This window comes from Tachypleus tridentatus, chromosome 8 (assembly GCF_004210375.1).
Source record: "Tachypleus tridentatus isolate NWPU-2018 chromosome 8, ASM421037v1, whole genome shotgun sequence".
In the NCBI taxonomy this organism is placed as follows: Eukaryota; Metazoa; Arthropoda; class Merostomata; order Xiphosura; family Limulidae; genus Tachypleus; species Tachypleus tridentatus.
In genome coordinates, this window is record NC_134832.1 from 128,368,849 (window position 1) to 128,388,765 (window position 19,917).

At 32.7% G+C, this 19,917-nt stretch overlaps 1 protein-coding gene across 5 annotated transcripts; it reads right to left on the reverse strand.

The window, feature by feature from the left end:
* Positions 1-180: 180 nt before the first annotated feature.
* Positions 181-19,536, reverse strand: LOC143223462 (E3 ubiquitin-protein ligase RNF14-like). 5 transcript variants are annotated; one of them, XM_076451484.1, is made up of 12 exons: positions 19,314-19,534; positions 18,460-18,669; positions 15,451-15,537; positions 13,912-14,056; positions 13,221-13,455; positions 12,689-12,826; positions 7,260-7,442; positions 6,111-6,357; positions 4,794-4,957; positions 3,059-3,109; positions 1,070-1,214; positions 181-748 (listed from the first exon to the last, which is right to left on the reverse strand). In XM_076451484.1, exons 2-12 carry the CDS (start codon positions 18,655-18,657, stop codon positions 506-508), a joined length of 1,836 nt encoding a protein of 611 aa, XP_076307599.1. In that variant the 5' UTR covers positions 18,658-18,669; positions 19,314-19,534; the 3' UTR covers positions 181-505. The 5 variants fall into 5 exon arrangements, 4 of the variants coding, with proteins under 4 accessions (XP_076307599.1, XP_076307598.1, XP_076307600.1 ...); XM_076451483.1 differs by having other exon boundaries at positions 18,460-18,672; positions 19,314-19,504; XM_076451485.1 differs by lacking the exon at positions 3,059-3,109 and having other exon boundaries at positions 19,314-19,536.
* Between the last annotated feature and the right edge of the window lie 381 nt (positions 19,537-19,917).

The following is a 19,917-nucleotide window of genomic DNA, read 5'->3' on the forward strand; positions in this document are numbered from 1 at the left end:
TCATAATTTTCACTATAATTTACTTTTGTTTGATTTGTATAAAATATTATTTGTTGATTTAATTAAAATGTTGTGATTAAATTTATAAAACATAAACATAAATTTCAGATATTGTTTTATTATTTTTCCTTGTATACTGAGTTGAAAGCATCATTAAATAAAATAGATATGCGATACAAGTTTTGTGTCTTTATAACTTCTGATTTATGTTTAATTAACACACACACAAATTAGCTTACAAACCCATAGTGTTCGTGCCATAAAGAAACTTACAGGTTATCAAAATGGTAGTAAATAAAAATAACCTAAATGTTTTACCTTATTTTCCTATTGTAATAAATACCGTAATTCTTATGATGTATTACATCTAAACTTACAAAGTACAATTTCTTAATATATAATAGATGTGGTATTAAACCACTGTACAGATGATAATTTTAATATCAAAATTTTAATTCATTTCTCATTTAAAACTGTAAACAATGATATTTATATTCATATTTGTTTAACTAACATTATCAGAATCTTTTGAATGTTGTGGACAAGAGTTTACACCATTGTAATGCAAATAAACAGGACCATTGAGTCTCTTCTTACAATAAAAACAAAAATCAGTTTTACAGTTCCAACATTTGATGTGATTATTATTGTCAGATTTCAAGTTTTCCTGTCTACAGGTAGGACATTTCTTCACATCTTTTTTCTTCTCTGGCTTGTCTAGTAGCACAGCTTTAATTAAAAGATTATTCTAAAAGAAATACAAAAAGTGACAAATCATATTTTTAACTATTACTTTGTTTCACTTATTCTTGTTGTGCCTAATGGAGAATACAAAGTCTAACATCATAAAACAAACCACTCAGCATTAATCAGAATTTCTATGTAAGATAAGGAAATTTAGCAACTCAAAAAAACAATGTTTTATAATTCACTTGAGCAAATAAACTGTAAACTGGACATCAAAATAATGACACTGTAGAACACATTGGTATATCTGACAAAGAAGTAATATTACATACTAAAGACCAAAACTAAAGAAATCATATTAAAATAAAAAGTTGCTTCCTACCTTTGTAAGTTGACCTTCTTTGTAAACTGGCATTACAAACGTGTTACATTTTGAACTTGTATCAAAATGAGCATAAGAATTAATTTTCTTTCCACATCCCCAGCACATGGAAGTCTTACACTGCGAACACATGATTTTGTTGCAACTGAAATAAATAACATTTGCATTTTATAGAACATTATTCTGAAATTACTTTAACTTTTCTACTGCTATTATGAGATTTGCAAGACATTAAGAATATAACATCACTGTATTTGATAGTATAAATGTAAAATCAAATTTGGGTGTTATTTAAAGTCCACATCATAATGACAACTGCATAGACCACTAGCTGTCTTTTTTTTTATTATTATTAACAAATGAAATATAGTTAGCCTTAAAATTTCCAACTTGTTTTACTTCATCAAGTATTAGAGGAATCCACATACAACATCACCATGAGTAATTTTGTATTTCCTGTTACAGTACTCATTGTAAAGAACTGATAAAACAAATTGGTGAAACTATGTATTTTATCTGTAAAAGAAATAGCAAATCCCTACAGTAATTAGAGGAATTAATTTCTACATTGATTATATTTTTGCTTGAATTTTCTTACATGAATTATAAAGTTGTTAAGGATCCTGCTATCAACCCATAAAAGAGTTTGGCACAAAGGAAGCTTAAGAAAGTAATGTTTAACAAATAGGGTTTCTGTTAACAAATCACTTAAAATTTATTTAGGAAGTTTCAATCTCAAGATATATAGGATAATTATGAAAAAAAGATTCTACAGTTTGATACATCATATCAAATACTATAACGTATGAAGGTTAAAATTACACTGGAGTATTTAGAGTATCATATAAAATCACAGTTGTCACATACTGCCATTGTTTTGTGGATTTTTTTTCACATATTTTCCATCAGTATAAACGTGCCTATCCATCATAGTGTAATTCATTCAACAAACAAGGAACTGATAAATGTGTAGAGAGGTGAAAATAACTGCTACAATGATGGTGATTGCAATAAGCTGTGTACAAGCAGATCACTGACACATACTGCTATTGTTAAGTCAGCCATGCCATAACAGAACAGACCAGCAAAAGTTCGTGTTTTGTCACCAACTGTCTGAATTTACAAATTTTAACTATTCAACATTTATGAAGCATTTTGGTCAACTTTTTGAATGTTTACTTACAATCTCTATTATACTCAAGTACTGAGTACATGTTGACTTAGCATTGTAGTTCTTGGCAGGTCTGAAAGTTGATGAACAATCAATTGATACAGCATACTGTACTGTTTTTGGAAGAGTCCACATGCTTAAAAGAATTATCTGGTCAGGAAATAGTTCAGATGTAACCTTTCCAACACAACTCCATGATGCTTTGTTGTTAGAACAGTTTCTTAAAGAACCATCAGGACATGGCCTGCAAACCTTCCCAGTCACTGCTGTATAATACAAAGTAATACTTGCAACCAATGTGGTCGCTTACTACAGCACTGAAAAGTGATATACACTACAGGACTTGCCATTCTGGATACTTGTAACAAGATGAAACAGTTTTTGCAGGAGCACTTTCAAGAAGGAACCATTTCAAATCAAATTGTTTATGAAAGGCTAACTCATTAACTAAACACTAAATTATTTTGGACTAAAAATAGGGCTTTAATTTTCGAAATGCAGATCTTTTATTATTAGCATACATGCCAATTTATTCTCTGATTTTTAAAACAATCATATTAGAACAACTGCAAAGATATTACTTTCATTTCATAATTTTCTAACTCTTGTAACAAAACACTACAATCATTTCATTTGAGTTATTTTATCCATCAAAGATATGACTTGAATAGTTATAAATTTACTTTGTTAAGAAATATAAAAATTCACTGATCTACAATTTTTGAGACACATTATTACTGCAGTGATACAGGTTTATAATCTTCAGTATTTTTTTTATCACAGTATATATATACACACACACACACATTAATAATTACCTGTTGTTGTTTTTTACATCAAGGGATAGTTCCTCACATCTACTTGCTTTGCTAAATTTAAAACGTTTACTATACTAATTATTTCAATCAAGCTTTATTACTGAAAAAACTAGAAAGACCTGTACTTGAATCCACATATAATTATTAAGCATGTATAAAGAGGTGGTACAAGTAGTTCATCAACTAGTTTTTAAACAACATTGATATAAAATTAACTTTATAATGCAGCTAATTCCTTCTGATCATGAATTTTGTGCTGCCACTTTAAAAATATCTATATATTTAGTGAATTTTATGTCTCATTTTATTCAGGTCTTTCCACCCACTGGCACAGCAGTAAGCCTGTTTGTGGACCTATAATGCTAAAAACCAGTTTTTAATATCCCTGGTGGGCACAGCACAGATAGATCTTTATGTATTTTTTGTGCTTAACTATAAATATACAAAAATCAAGTATATTTGTCATCATTTCTATTAATTTATTTGTATAAGGATGCTATGTTTTAAATTTGTGATTTTTTTTAATTTTACTTTCCTCTTTATATAACTGCATAATCCAAAAAATTCAGTTAGCTACTTTTGTTAACTATGGTTAGATTGTTGAATTTTTTACAACCATATTAATCTCATTTTTTTATCAAATTCACTTTGTACAAAACGATTTATTGTATATTTATATCAAGTGACTTAAAAACTACACAGTATTAACATAAATATTTACATATTTGATTCACCACTTTATGGTTAATAATTTAATCAAAGAATAACGTTTTCTTTCTCTTAATTTAAGGTCTCCCAGTGAATCACCAGTAAGTGTACAGCCTTATAACTTATATCTGGGATTTTACTCCCTACAGTGGACACAATACAAACAGTCCTTTCTGTAGGTTTGTACTAAAGCACAAACAAATGCATTAATTCCTTCAAATCAAGATTCAAAAATCTTATTCATTCATAAATCCAAATCATTTCTTATCTTCTAAGATTTCTTCAAATACTTTAACTTGTTTCTCTAACATTATGACTTATTTTAATATAAAAGTAACCATCTATTTGACAATGATGAAAAGACATCAAAGTTGTCTGGTTCATATTCTTTTAAAAAGTTTCAATACTAATATGGTAAAAATAATTTTGCATTTCAAATTATTTGCAAATGATGAGAAAACATCAAAGTGTGTTTCCATATAAATTTAGAAAGGCAGTAAGATATAGAATGAGTCAAACAGTAATTTTTTCATTATGCTATTAGGTTTATGATCCATTCAACTGAAAAGATAGCAAGAAAGCAAAAATTACTTTTACTTTAATAGCTACCATCATTCATTGTACATTTTACTGTTCATACATTTGCAAGGTCTGTTGTTATAATGTTGGCAAAGAATCAAGCTGCATTAAGCCTAATATTTACTGCACTGAATGTGAGTTTTATTTATTCTGAAAAGCAAAACAACTATTTTAAAAATTAAACTGTTTCTCTTTGTGCATTTGCCTCTTAGAATAACTGTTTATTTTCTTTCACTACAGAATTTCTTTTACACTTTATGTGCTGTGAAGAATATTTTACCAACTCCTGTTAATTACACTCTAGACACTACCTAGAATGCCCTATCTACTGATCATGTTTTTTTTTGGGGTAAATCACACCCTAAACAGTGCCTGCAATGCTCTACCTACTCACTTTGTTTCTGTTTAGGTAAATTACACTCTTAACAAATCAGTATATTCTACCTACCCATCCTGTTTCTCTATAGATGCCTTACACTGTGGACACTTCTTGGTTGTCTTTAAAATACAGTAAGTTGATATTAACTCTTCATATTTTTTGGTTGATGGGTGGTTAGTTTCTTCCAAAGATGTATTCTTTAATGCTTCTTCTATACAGATACATCGTGTACCCTGCAAAAAATACAGTGTTCAAACCACAATATATCTAAAGTTAACAAATTAATCCTTGTACTATTTTTAAATTGTTTTTGTCAGGTACAAAATTGATTCTGTACTTAATTATGTGTTGTAAATGCTTTCTTTATGGTAATAATTTATTTTTTTACATTTACTTAATTTTTAGTTTTGTTTATTAAATTATAATATTTTTTTTTACTTTAAGCACTTTGCGAAGATTGTTTGTCATGTTATATGAACAATAGTTTATAGTACATAACATGTTTAATTCTTTTATTAGTTGTGGTTTCAGTTACCTTATTATCCTTATTTTTAACTGTAGCCTTTTGGTTATTGTCTTGTTACTCAAGTGTTACAAAAATATTTTTGGTAGATTGGTGAAAAGTTCATAGTAATGCACTCATATTTCTTTATTTTGTTTCACCATGAACTTAATTGTTGATCCTTTAGAATTAGTGTGTAATATTAATATTATTGCACAACAAAGTTTTTGCTTCTTGAACACTGTTGGCTGTCCCTTATAGATTTTTTGGCTGCTGATCACGAAAATCACATCCAAGTTTGCCCATCATGTACCATTTCATCGAAATCTTGGTTTCACCAGGACATTGTTACAATGGAAAAAACTATACCAGGACAACTGGAATCCGTCAATGCTTGCTGACTACTGTTGGACACTGCAACGTGATGCACCGGACATTGAATACAAACGAAAATCAGGAGCAAAACACTTTTAATTATGTTAACATAATAGCGTATTAGAAACATAAATGCAATTAAATACGTTATTGCTGGTAAACAGTTAACTGTCTATTTCTCAGAGTTCCTACGTGATGAAGCCAAACCAAAACTATATTTGTGCATACCCACCAGGTACCTATCACAATCAGCAAAAACTTTTCAGGAAGCAAAACTTTAAAAAAAAATTGTTGTGCAGTGTAATTAGTGTTTCATTAAGTTAGTAATTACTTTAACCTTTCTACTAGCAGTCACCTAACAGATAAGTAAACATTTATTAATTTCATTCTGGACTTTTAATAATTTAATTTTGGGTAGCAATTTTTAGATTGAATGCAACAGATATGCTATCTTAACATGACTCTTAAAGAAATATTTGATTGTTGTCCTTGTTTACAAAGTAACTAACCTGATGCCATGGGTTCCTGCAAGAGGTACAGAAAGCAAATGAGCATTGCAAACAAAAGGCAAGATTTAAGGATTCATTTTCATCACAGACACAGGGATTATTACAGCGAGGACACCACTCAACATCTTTCATGGCATCCAGAGTTTTATGTAATAGTAAATGTTCCCAGCGTTTTACAGCATCAGGCTTAAGAATTGTAGTGATAATACTAGTAGGTAGCTCTTCCTCACAGTCTGGTTCTGGGCACCTGTTTAGGTAAAGAACTATACTGAATATAATTACTTCTGAACCTGGTCTGTGCATATAAACATACACACACACAACTGGTCTATATTTACCTAATTACACAGATACATGAAGAAACAGACTTACAGAAAAAGTCTGATCCTAGGTAGAAAAAGAAAAACTCTTCTAATGTATTCAGCCAATATACCTGCTCAAATATATAGATACAACAGATTTATGTATTCATTGGAGACTTAGACATCTATATAAACTGAACAGAAAAGCTGACTAATTCAAAAAAAAAATCTGGCTTAATGTAATCAGTTCTCTACAGAAAGTATCCTTCAGTATTGTTACTCTTGGTGTAAATATATCAGTCTCAATTTGGGTATTTATACAAATATGGCAGAAAGGTATGCTTTACTATAATAAAGTTGGATCCAGATAGTTAGTCTAGCAGAACAGAAAGATGTGCTTTAGTGTTCTCACTTTGAATCAGGATATTTATGAAAATTGAACAGAAAGGTTTACTTTATTGTAATTAACTTGGATATGGGTGTTCATATAAATATGACACAAAGGTGTACTTTAGTCAGCTTAAATGTGGGTATATGTACAAATGTGATACAAAGGAATACTTTAGTTAGTCACCTTGGATGTGGGTACTTATTCAATGAGGGCAGATAGGTATACTTCAGTAGAGTCAGTCTGTATCTAGGTATTTTTACACCTAGGATTGACTTTTTTTTAATTGAAGACATACAAATACAGCATAAAATCAAATATAGTTTTTGGACTAAAAATGAAAATATAATCTGTAATCTATAAAAATCAAAAACAAGAACCACACAGTATTATGTCATAATCTATTGAGGAAGCATAAAAATTAAAAATATATTTACTGGATCAACAAAAGTTTTATACCTGAGGTTTTGAACTGTCCCTTCTTTCACGTGCAGTTCACAATAATTCTTAATGCAGCCTTGGCAGAAATGGTGTTTACAGTAAGGAAGCCTAAAGAAATTCTGTCCCAAATCTTCACCAAAACAAATGGTACATTCTTGAAGGTTCTGGGTGAAAAAATGCTGTTCCTTCTCCCAGTTGTACCTTAACAATAATGTAAGCAAACAAGAAAGAAAACAAACACAGTTTCAACGTTTCAGATATGAATACAATACAAGTAGATAAAGGGAATGAACAACATGAAATGAATGACAGTTACAGTGTTTCTGCCCAGGAATAAGCCAACAATAAGAAAATACCAGTTCAATGTTTAGTTAAGAATATATCATCAATTCGTGAAAACAATATGAAATATTAATTTCAAGTTAAATGTTAGCTGGCAAGTTCTAAATATTACCCCAGTACCAGTGTGAGGGAATGATAGAAGTACCCCAAATATACCCCTGGAAATGTGAGAGTCAGATTCTAAGATCTGATAAGGGTAACTACACCACTATTAAATCAGGTATACTCTCCATCCCACTATGAAATGGGGAGAAGATAAGGGCAGTAAAGAAGAGGAACATATCTAAGTGGGAGAGAATTGTCTCAAGATCATGTTCTGAAGCATATAAAATAAATATAACTCAATCCGAGGAATAGAAAAGTAGGTAAAACAGTGGATGTACCCTCAGATATAGAGTGGCTAAGGTGTGGTGGACTGTACTCAGTAAGTCAACTACATCCAAAACCGATACCACTTGGAACCAACATCCGTATGGGGGTAGGGTGAAGATCATACTATCTTCACCTCAGACCCAAGAGACTGGTGATTGAAAGTCACACTGTCTTTCAGGTATATTACAAGTATTAATGCTGAGCTATCTATCCAGGACCTAATATCTGGTATCAAAAGGATGTCTATCACATGCAATCAACTTTCCCAACTGGAAACTTACTAGAAACATCCACAAGGCAATAAAATCATCATATTAAGATAGGATGAAAGGAGAGCCAGAAGGACAGAGCCATAACAGCCCCACATACTACCTCTGTGACCCATAACATTGGTGGAGGAAGATACACAACCAAAATGTGTGTGAGGGCTTATGTTGATTGATTTTACTCTAAAACCAAAATCCAGCTGCAGGAGGCTGGTGAATGCTCTCAAGCAAAGGGGTGAACTGCATTTCTATAGACATATCACTCCTTCATAATTGTATATTGGAAAAAGGAGAACATTATGTCATTTACACCTGCAGAACACCACCTCCATACTCTGCACTGAATGGTTATAGCCATCTTTGTGTGGAACCCATTCAGGAGAGTAACTCTGTGGTCAACTATCCCAGCAGCTTTGAACTGGAAATTGGCAAGGACTTCCATACTTCATTATAAGAAAGGAGGGTGAAAAGTTGGTGAAGAGTCTAGGAACATCAACATCTGAGACAGTGCAATGGGTGATCATGAAATCTTATTTTGAAAAGTAGACCATAATGAGCTATTCATTACAGGCATGGCTGGGATGGCCAGCAATCCTCTTCTGCTTCACTGATGAAGCCCATGGGCAGTACAGTTTGGGACATGCATGTTTATGAAGCAAATATTGTTAGGTTATTCATCTCCAGATGGTCTTATGGAACACCCCATCTCAACAATGAACACTATAAAGCCATGAAATATAAAGTGTGAGTCAACATCATTGTACAGTGTGAATTTCAAGTTAAAGAATACCTGGCCAGGCATCTCTTGCAAGAGAGTGGGATCTATGTAATAATGAATGATGACAAGGCCTCTGAAAAGAAAATAAAGTATGAGTAGAAACATACCATTCAGAATTGTATCAAAGTCTGAGAAACAGCAACAGGTGGAAAGTGAAACCCCACAAAGAAGAATTGCTATATGATGGATAGATAATAGGAGATGAATATACTGGGTGTTGTCCACATGCTTGATTGTACAATTTCTTCCAATGGAGGATGAAGACAAGAAGCAAAGGAAAAGGTGAAACGTTTAATCTGAAACAAATTAAGGAAGGAATAATCCAATTGGATCAAAAGTCATATCCATTAGTGAGGGTTGAAGGTGAAAGATCATGAAGGGAGGAAGACTGCCAGAGGATAAAGAGTCTGGAACAGGTACCACAGAAGGAAGCCATGTGGTTAATATAACAATGACGAGCACTGACTGGACAGAGAAGTCTACTCAAATCCAGTTGATGGTAAAGATGAGAAATGGAAAGAAAGGAAACAGGCAAAAAAGGAGAGCTACCCTCCCAAGCCACAGAGGTCCTTGGGAGGAAGGAATGTCTAGATATAGGAGAAGATAGGTAGGATGATAAAGAGTATGTCACTAGCAAACAAATCCAACCATTGACATCACAGGCTAAGAGGAGAAAAAATATGTTTTAAGGTAAGGATGAAATACAGAACATGAAAAAGTGATTGAAATGGAGTTAAAATGAGGGAATGGAGCACCACATCCCAATCTGGAAGGGTAGGTCACTTGGAAGGAATGCATGATTAGGGTAAGAACAGCTGAAGTGAAAATTGTACATTATCTTGGAAAATGAAAGATATGGGATAAAGCTATCCAAGAACTCATGATTAAGGACCAAATAGCCAAATGAAAAGTTCTGCCACCCAAGCCACAGTCGGCTAGTCAGCAGGAAGTCCTCAAGTTCTAGACCAATTATGGAACACCTTCCACTTTTGCTGATACACCTTTATGGAAGAAGGATGTATAGAACCAAATAAAAAGAAAGCAGCAACTTAATGAGAGAAACTGGATGTCATTACCAAGGATCAGATAAAAGCCATGCACTAAGTTTGAGATGTAGGACCAACAACTTGAGTTGATAAAGGAGAAAGGGAGACAATGGAAGAGGTATAAGAGAAGTGAGTAACAGGTGCTGTAATTGTAGAAACCATGGCTGAGGTGGCTAGTAAGAAGAAATCACAAAGATCCAACAAATAGTGGTTTGGATGAGAGGGATAACATGATGAGGTAATTGAATAAGAGAATAAACTTAGAAATATTTGTAGGACCATTTTCGGCTGAAGCCATCAAGTGCCAGGGCCTGAGGGACCAGTGACCAAAAGAGAGGTAATTGTGATTGAGGCTCTAAGCAAATGTATCCACTTAGGGAGAACCCCACTGACTGCAAAGCTTCCTGAAAACAAGGGGATATAAAGACCACTCTATCAGTATATCCAGTTAGGGTTGGAAAGATGATTTGCAACAAACTTAAAAGCACCAAGCACATGTACACAATGTGATAAACGTGTTATGTGTGGGCTCACCAAGGTGACCCTTTGATGATTGGTATGTGCCATCACTGTAGAATTGTCTGGATGAATCATCACCAGACAATGTCAGATGAGAATAAGGAAGTGATTCAGTGCCCAGTGTACAGCTAAAAGTTCAGGAACATTGATATACAAAATGCTTTCCTCTACAGACCAGTGTTCCAAACCTTCCTTCAGGAATGCATCCATGAAAAGATACAGATCCAGATGTGGGGGAGAAATTGGCACACCTGCTAATGCATGTGCATTGTCCAACCACCAAAGCAGGTCATCTCACAGGGCAAAAGGAGGAGCAGTGGGAGTAAAAAGAGCATCTTGTGCAAGATTCCATGGATTGTGACAAGCCCACTTAGGGCATCTTGGATGAGCATGACTGAGAGGGTTCAGTGATATCATTGAAGACCACATCCCTAAAAGTGATAGGACAAAGAAAGCATGGTGAACCAACAGTTCCATAGAATGAAGTCTTAAAGGAGAATGCCAGGCCTGTCTAATATGAGTGTCTAATAGGATGTCCAAGTAGGTGAGATACTGAGTAGGGCTTAGAAAGGAGTTCTCCAATTTGATTAACCAGTCCACTTGAGAAGCAACTGAAAGGAGTCACCAAGAATGGCTTGCAGCAATGAAAGAGAATAGCTAATTTTATGAGAGAGTGCTAAGTACCACATCAGAATAGTAAGTTCCACTAATTGCTCAGATCTAATTTCCAGTAAGAAGAGAGTAGGCAAGTAAATTTACAGTAGCAGTTAGACATCAGTGGTTCAACCTCATAATGGTTATGCTATGCTGTTGTTAATAAGGTTTGCCACTCAGTAAAAGTATCCCAGCTCATCAATTCAACTGGGGTAATATTTAGAACTTGCCAGCTAACAGTTGACTTGAAAGGGAAAAACAGAAGGCTTGTGGTATGCATATATATGGCAGCACTGAATAATTGTAGCTAATTTTGTGACAGGGGATAAATGCATATTGAAAATACAATATTTCCTATGAAAATACATAGGAAAATTATAATGCTGCTTAATCACCAGGCTCATTAATCAATTATATTCAACAGATGGAGTAATAAAAAGAAACACTAATATTGATTAACTGATTATTTTTATGAGTTGTAACATTACGTTATCAAGCTCAAAAATAATAATAAGAAATAATGAAAATATTTTGACCACTTGGACAGTTGGTATAATCAAAATCTCTAATATTAGTTGCTTGTTTTCATGATGTTAATCAGTTTAGTCATACTTTCAACTGATTGACTATTTTGTATCACACTAATTTATTCAACTTATGCTCATAGATAATCAATTATACTAACTAATCAAATTATCAATCTTTTTGTAACGTATTATCACAAACCTGTTAGCCCTTAAATGGCACCCATCATCAACTGATGCTGCTACCTACAACATTCTCACTGTTTATGGGTTAATCAGTTTAATTGCATGCTTATATTACAACTTTTAATTAAGTATATACGATTTGATTTCCTAATGTGATACTAGTTTTGCTTTAGAATGGTCAAACATGCTATTTATTAATTCAAGAAATATTATTTTGTAAAAGGTGACAACTATTAACAACAAAAGCATTACAGGTGATTGAGAGTGATAAAAAAACCAACAGATTTCTGGAATTTCTGAAATTTTTCACATCTAAAGGCATAGACACAGTTAGGAAAGTGGGGGTTTATGTGTTAATAAGAGTTGCAAATAGACGTGCATGTAGCGACTATAGTGTCTACGAATAATTGGTTTTATATTAAAGCTAAAAATCTGTGAGATGACTGTAGCAGCACCACCACTCCTGTCTACATCTAGGTCCTGTAAAATTTATGTTTGGTTTAAACCTCTGAAAAGTAATAAATATGATAAACAACTCATGGCTGATACTTCTAGTTCTATAAAACCATGTGATGTTAACTACCAAAATCTTTAATTTTAGATGCCAGTTCTATATGTCACGCTTACCAATGAAACTTAAAATGTAAAAATTTTATGCACAACTTCCTGAAATATATAGATATATTTATAACCATTCTATCAACTTTCAGATGAATGTTGTTCTTTGTAAATTATGTTTATTTGCTGTATCTATGCACACTTAATCATCATCTTTAACTTCTCCACAACTCCTCTGTCATCTGGGACAACTCTTTCATCAACCACATCATCCACTGCTTTTCCTGAATTAATTTCATCTAGAGGATCAGTCAGGGTTACTTGATAGATGTTCAGGAACCTGAAAGTGTTAAGAATTGTAATTATTTATTGATTAATGAGCTAATTAAACTTCAACTGTTGTCATACAATTTGTAATATTTTAATTATTGTGTGTGGAAATAAATACAGTACTATTTCAGTAATTACTTAGCAGTTTTGTGGTATGTTTTTCTTTCAAAACATGTTGCCCTCGTTATGGTGCATATTTGGAATTATCATCATCAAATTTGAACAAGTGCATCATGGTAAGAGATGTTATGTATATGTGTGTGTGTGTGGTTTGGACTAAAGTTCAAAGCTGTGTTTCTCTTTACCCTAGATGAGTGGATACAAAAACAGATATCAGATGAATATGTAAATATGCTACAAGAATGTCTGAAAAGGGAAGTAGGATCTACAGATCAAATAAATACCTGATACTGTGATTCTCTAGCCAGTCTGTCCAGAAAAATATCATTGGCATTCCTTTCATTGTTTCCCATAGTTCATCCAGCTTGCCACATAAACTAGTAATCTGATCAGTGGTCAACCAAAGACAACAGAGACTGAAATGAGGAGGATTTAGTTGTGGATATCCAAGAGGTAGTGTTACATTCAGTTCTATAGGAGTGAGGTGTTGAACTTGAAAAATGGACTGCCATCTGTGACCTATTTATCAGAGCAAAAAATATAAAGATATTAACTTTGAAAAAAATGAAAAAGAAAGGAGCTAAAACTATTTTTATTTAGCATTTTTGAATGAATAAGCCATCATTTTAGTGGCATTGCATTATGACTTTGCCCAATTTTCTGAATAGAAGCTAAACTATTAAATAATGCTTTCTCCAGTAGATAGATCTACTAATGTTACTAGATACTTAACTTTATACCAAAGTAGATTAACAGCTTGAATACAAAACAACCACCTGGTGGTAATATTTGAAAAGTGACCTTATACAAACAGATCATTTCTATTTTTTGATAAAAAAAAGTACTTTTAGATCATTTTCTACATTAATTGTGTAAACCAATTTAAAATATTCTGAGTTAAAAGACACTTGCCTAATTTTCATCATGAGATTTTTTAAATAAAATTGTTGTTTTTGAAGTTACATGAAAACCAACCTGATGTTGTTCTGTAAAAACTGTGTTTAACAGCAGTGGCTTCTTTGGTGAGTGATTCTGAATCATTAAAGAGTGGATGCTTTGGTAGTTTGCAGTTAATTTCAATGTACTCCTGGTCATCAGGAATCTTTGGCTTTATATAAATCTAAAGTGGAAATGTTGTTGTGAATTAAATTCACAAACTCATAGGAAATATTGTGAAATGTATTAATATTGCACAAAATAAAAAGATAATGTTAATTTATGTTTCAACAACCCTCCTCTCCCTATCCAATATAGAGTAGCTTCAACTCTGGCAGTAAATATAGCATGAATACTGAAACCAATACCTGTTACTGTTGGTATATACATGGTTGAGTAAACTTGCACTACACTTGCAAATCAGCTCCAAGTGCAATAAGATTCTAGTGTTTAAGGATGTTCCAGGGCTAATATGGATGTTTCTTATCCTAACTATTGCCTAATATAATGTGAAATGATGAGTTATAATACTGAAAGAATCACAATGACCAATGTCTTGTATTTAATGGCTATAATGCACAGCTCATCTATGAAAAATAACTGATGCCTGTACAAAGTGGATGTCTAATCCCTTAACCTGAACTCTCATTACAATTCTTGGTGCTTATTTTGATGCTAGACATGTGATTCATTTCATCATGTGTTTAGTATTTTGCATTAAGTGGGTAGTGATTAATATGGTAGAATAGTCAATGTTCATGCTTGGGTTGATGTCAATTTTAAGCATATTACTTTCAGACTAAGATATATCAGGTATTCACACTCCCCACCATAGCACCTAAATAAACTTTTCTTTTCTTAAAGATCAATGAACATCTTTCATTATGACATTTTAAACCTATTTAGCTGGCTACAGCTGCTAACCTTTATAAACTTTAATGATGCATTGAACCTCTATATTTATAAATATGTGTATATATACACATTTTTATTTTTATTTTCCCTTTTCTTATTTTCATCTTTCGAAGCTCCACTCAAATAAGTGTTTGAGTCTAACAATGCAAAATGCAATTTTTTTCTTTATGTTCATTTGCCTTAAGATTTTGGCCAGCAGTGTATATGCATTATTTAAAATATTAATAATAATATTTTATGTAAATAAAGAATATTAGTTATTTTAAATAATTATGTTTTCAGGTTTCTAACAGTCAGTAAAGTATTTATGACTGTAATTTTCTTACTTGTTTCAAACAGAATTATTTTTCTAAAACTTTATCACCTATTAATTTCATTCACAATTCCTATAAATACTGGTATAATTTTACACAATTAGATTGCAATTTTCAGAACAGTTTGAACAATTTTAAAATAAAAGTAGTGAACAACTTGCAAAGAAATAATATTTGCATAAAAAAATATGGTAAATTACTTTAATGAGTTAATCTGGAATCCATAAGGGTCAATTTGCTTAAAATTTTCACTTTTTCTTAGAATATTTGTTCTCTATCATTTTGCAATAAATTTATTAGCTGATAACTGTGTTAAAATACAATACTAACTCATATAATATTTACATACAGTAAAGTGAAATCTTCCTATTCCATTCTTTGGTTGAAAGTTGATAAGGAATGTGGAATTAACCATAGTTTCTTGGAGAGCTTCCACCTATTAAGAGTAAAATAAAACCAACATAATGCTTCAATCCATGATAGATTTCAGTTAACTCTCTTCATTTCATAAGTTTTCCTCTTTCTCATTAATCTGACACAATTTTATAGTGATAAATAAAATTCACTTCTTTTTCTTTGAAAATATATGTACTTGGATAGATGAAACATTTTTTCCTGAAGACAGTATTCAAGTATTTAAAATGTACAGTTAACTGTTTTGAGATTATAAAGTTTATGTATGTAATATAACAAGAAAAAATTATTCAAAAGAAACCATCTACAAAGTAGTACAGAACAATTACAAAATTAGAATAGATCAGAAGATAAGTTATAACATAAAACGTTAATGTCTAATTCACACTCTTCTGCAGAGAATGCATAACAAACAAATTTTTAAAGAAATAAATTCATCCTTTTGATGTTCATGCAAAGCTTTGTTTGTTTGTTTGTTTTAATTTTTCTCAAAGCTACATGAGGACTAACTGCACTAGCCATCCCTAATTTGGTAGTGTAAGGCTAGAGAGAAGGCAGCTAGTCATCACCACCCACCATAAATTCTTGGGCTATTCTTTTATCAACAAATAGTGAAACTGACTGTAACATTATAATGCCCCCATGGCTGAACAGGTGAGCATGTTTGGTGTTATGGGGATTCAAACCCACAACCCTCAGATTATGGGTCAAGTGCCCTAACCACCTGGCCATGCCAGGCTTTGTGCAAAGCTACTTGAAGGCTACGAGTATTTTAGCTAACTATCCCAATTTTGGGATAGACAGCTTGTTAATACCAGCCACCACCAACTTTTGGACTACTCTTTTCCAACAAACAATAGAATTCTATTACACTGTGTGCCTGTGCCATTATGTAGGGATGATGCAAAAGCCATCCTTACCCTCTTGTTTGCATTGTTTTCGAAGGACATATATTAACCAACCCTATAATATTTTTCTTTTTTGAAAAGTTTTGTTGTACTTTTACGTTATAAGATTTATCAGATTGCCCAACAAAGTGCTATAAAACCACAATGTTTCTCTATGATATTGTACCCCGGTGGGTCAATGGCAAGTTTACAGATTTCCAACGCAAAAATCAGGGGTTCATTTCTCGAGATGAACACAGCAGATAACTCGAGTTTGCTTTGCACCAAAACAAATACGGATTTTTTTTTTAATCGGTAGTCTTGAGAAACGTAGCCTATATTTGCAATTTGACTGTTGAACCCACAAATTATAAAGTGAATATTGCGTTTTCCATCCAGTTGGTTTATCCTTCCCTACGTTTAGCGCGAAATTACATTTTTACGTTGTAACAATTCTGGGGCCTAAATGGAATACCTTCAAAAATAGGCAATGAACTTTAGAAAGTCAAATTGTTCATAAAGAAAAACTGAATATTTCTATCTTTCCGTAGTTACTCACCCTGTCTCTCAAAAACACCCCATGTCTTGCAGCTAACCAAATGTACATACAACATACTTGGTATCGCAGTGATATTCCCGAAGACAAGACCGTTGTTCATATCAGTAAACGTGTTATTTGTAATGCAGCTGTGTAGTTACAACTTAAGTAATTTTTATACAAACATTTGTTTAACCACTGAATCATTATCCCGTGGATGTGCATGTTTAAAAGATATACGTAATTTCTGCTAAGTCGCATATTTTTTCTAAAACGTTGTTCTCGTTGCTTTAGCGCAAAGCTAAATAATCCAGGTATCAGCGCTTTATCCACGGTAGGGAATTGTACCTCACATTTTTAAGCATGAATTCATTTTTTTCATATGATAAACAGAACAGCATTTTATAAAATGTGCACAACTATTTACAGCGTTGTGAAATGCTAACCGTTTTATAAAACGCACGACTTTATAAACATTTCATGAGATATATTTATTTTGAAACAAAACACACGATATGAACATACTGAATAACTTTCTATGGAAATTTGAGATCAGATGTTTACGTTTAGGCACAATGCAAATTTTTAAAACGTTGGCTGTAATTAATCAAGAAAAAATGCCCTAATACCAACCTGTAAACCTTTCTGGTAATTCGGAATAATTTCCGAGAAAATACCGAACACACTGATAATTTTCTTGAAATATTGGCCTTACTCGTAAAACAGTAATAATCAACTTATATTATAATTAGCTTTCCCTTATAAAAATTGGAATTTCTTATGTTAGTCGGCCCGACATGGCCAAGCGCGTAAGGCGTGGACTCGTAATCCGAGGGTCGCGGGTTCGCGCCCGCGTCGCGCTAAACATGCTCGCCCTCCCAGCGGTGGGAGCGTATAATGTAACGGGCAATCCCACTTTTCGTTGGTAAAAGAGTAGCCCAAGAGTTGGCGGTGGGTGGTGATGACTAGCTGCCTTCCCTCTAGTCTTACCCTGCTAAATTAGGGACGACAAGCGCAGATAGCGCTCGAGTAGCTTAGTGCGAAATTCCAAAAAAACAAACAAATAAACTTATGTTAGTTATAATAAATACAGTAATCAACTTGTGTTCAAACCACTCCCCTTTTTCAAGTGTTTAGTTACTTGTTCTTTATTTGTTATAATTTTATTTTCGCTATCACTGCATGATGTTGTACAATTTAATATTATATTAACATTCATCAAAACTAATTGAAAATCGTGTTTGTACTTTTTATTTTAACGGTTATGATTTATTCTTCCGATTCATCCATTCTTAAATCGCCCCCCGAGTGGTACAGCGGCATGTTTACGGACTTGCAACACTAGAAACCAGGTTTCAATACCCATGGTGAGAAGAGCACAAATAACCATTCGTGTAGCTTTATGTTTAACTATAAACAAACTTCCATTCTTAAATCAAGATGTTATTAAACATAAAATGCTAATAACAGTTCCATGATTCCAACAGCGGGAGAAAACAATTAGTTATTAATACTATACCTCAGATCTCTGTATTGCTTCAGTTTCTTCCGTAAGTTGAGTTTCATCTGCGACATCAGCGTTTGAAGAATGGGTTACCAAAGGACTTGCTGTCATCATTGCTTCTAATCTAACCACTTCTGGAGTACGTTTTAGTTCGTCTTCCACTTTAGAAACTAAAGTTCGGATTAATGGGTCCTCCACTGCCATTGTTGTCATGAGTTTAGCAACCTGCTATGTAAGTCAAACATTTTCAGTGACTGGATTATTATCGATTGAATAATGTTGGCTTTGTGGGCAATGCTATTAAACAAACTTGATTATTTACAAAGTGAATCTTGCTAATATATTATTAAAATTGATTTAAGTAATTAACCCTCGTTAAGATATTTATTGGTCTATAAGCCTGAATTAGAAATACCACCATTTATTTTTAGGCTTTTATATATAAAAAAAAATCGTATCGGCTAAAACTAGAAGTATTTCCACACGAGCTTCTTAACCTCAATAATAAAATAAAGGTAGGCATAGCGACATAATTTACATCGATCAGTTACCTACTTCCGAAGTTCCATCCATTAAATTAGTTCTTTATGTTTCGATTGTTCTAAAGGTAAATAATAAAAATTAAATATGCTAAATATTCATTTTAAATAATACAGGGAGATAACATATTATAACTGATATCTTGGTTTACGCAAATAAATATTTTAATTACATGCCTCATTCTTAATTTCAAAATTTTAAACATTTTATAAAAGTGTTATTATTTTTATCAACATAATGAAATTGACTGACTGTCCAGTTTGACGGATTGATAACGATAGATTTCTCTTAATCCTATTCCTAGGCTTCATAAACAGATCGATAAATACCTTGTAATTCCAGGTTTTTCAAATACAGTATTTTCACTAAAACTGTCAGTATCCAACAACCAACTGCAGTGTTTAGTACTAACACAGTTATTTGCTTGCACTCATGCCACGTGAATATACTTAAACGGTAAACGCAATAACGATCGCTATTGCGTAGATGTGTCTTCTGCTTTTACCAGCCGAAGTACACGTTAAGAACATTATAGTATTGCAAGCAATGACGAAATACACGAATATTGTCATAACAACGAGATATTACACGCGATGATGCAACGGACACAATTATAACGATTTTTTTTAATTTGCCAAAGAAATATTTGATCGCAACGCAAATTAACACTAAATAAGCTTCATTATTAGAGTTATTGCATTTTTAAAAACTTCACTAATCTAGTCCTTTAGTAATTTATAAATTAGAAATTTGTGTAATAATAATAGTTTTGCAGCTACTTTATTATTTTAATCCGTCGTTGGCAAAACTAACTGATGTGACAAATATAATGTGGTTGAAATACTATTATTGCAAACACTTCTAATTCTTGAAAATTCCTAAGGGGAGGATTAAGAATGTACAGGATGGCCCGTAAGACCCTATCCATATATC

Bases quoted from the DNA above. Each gene is read 5' to 3' on its own strand.
- LOC143223462 (XM_076451484.1), bottom strand. From the start codon at position 18,657: ATGACAACAATGGCAGTGGAGGACCCATTAATCCGAACTTTAGTTTCT. The intron at 15,538-18,459 runs GTATAGTATTAA...TACTCTTAATAG, and splicing joins AAGCAATACAGAGATCTGAG to GTGGAAGCTCTCCAAGAAAC. The intron at 12,827-13,220 runs GTATTTATTTGA...TAACACTTTCAG, and splicing joins CTAGAGAATCACAGTATCAG to GTTCCTGAACATCTATCAAG.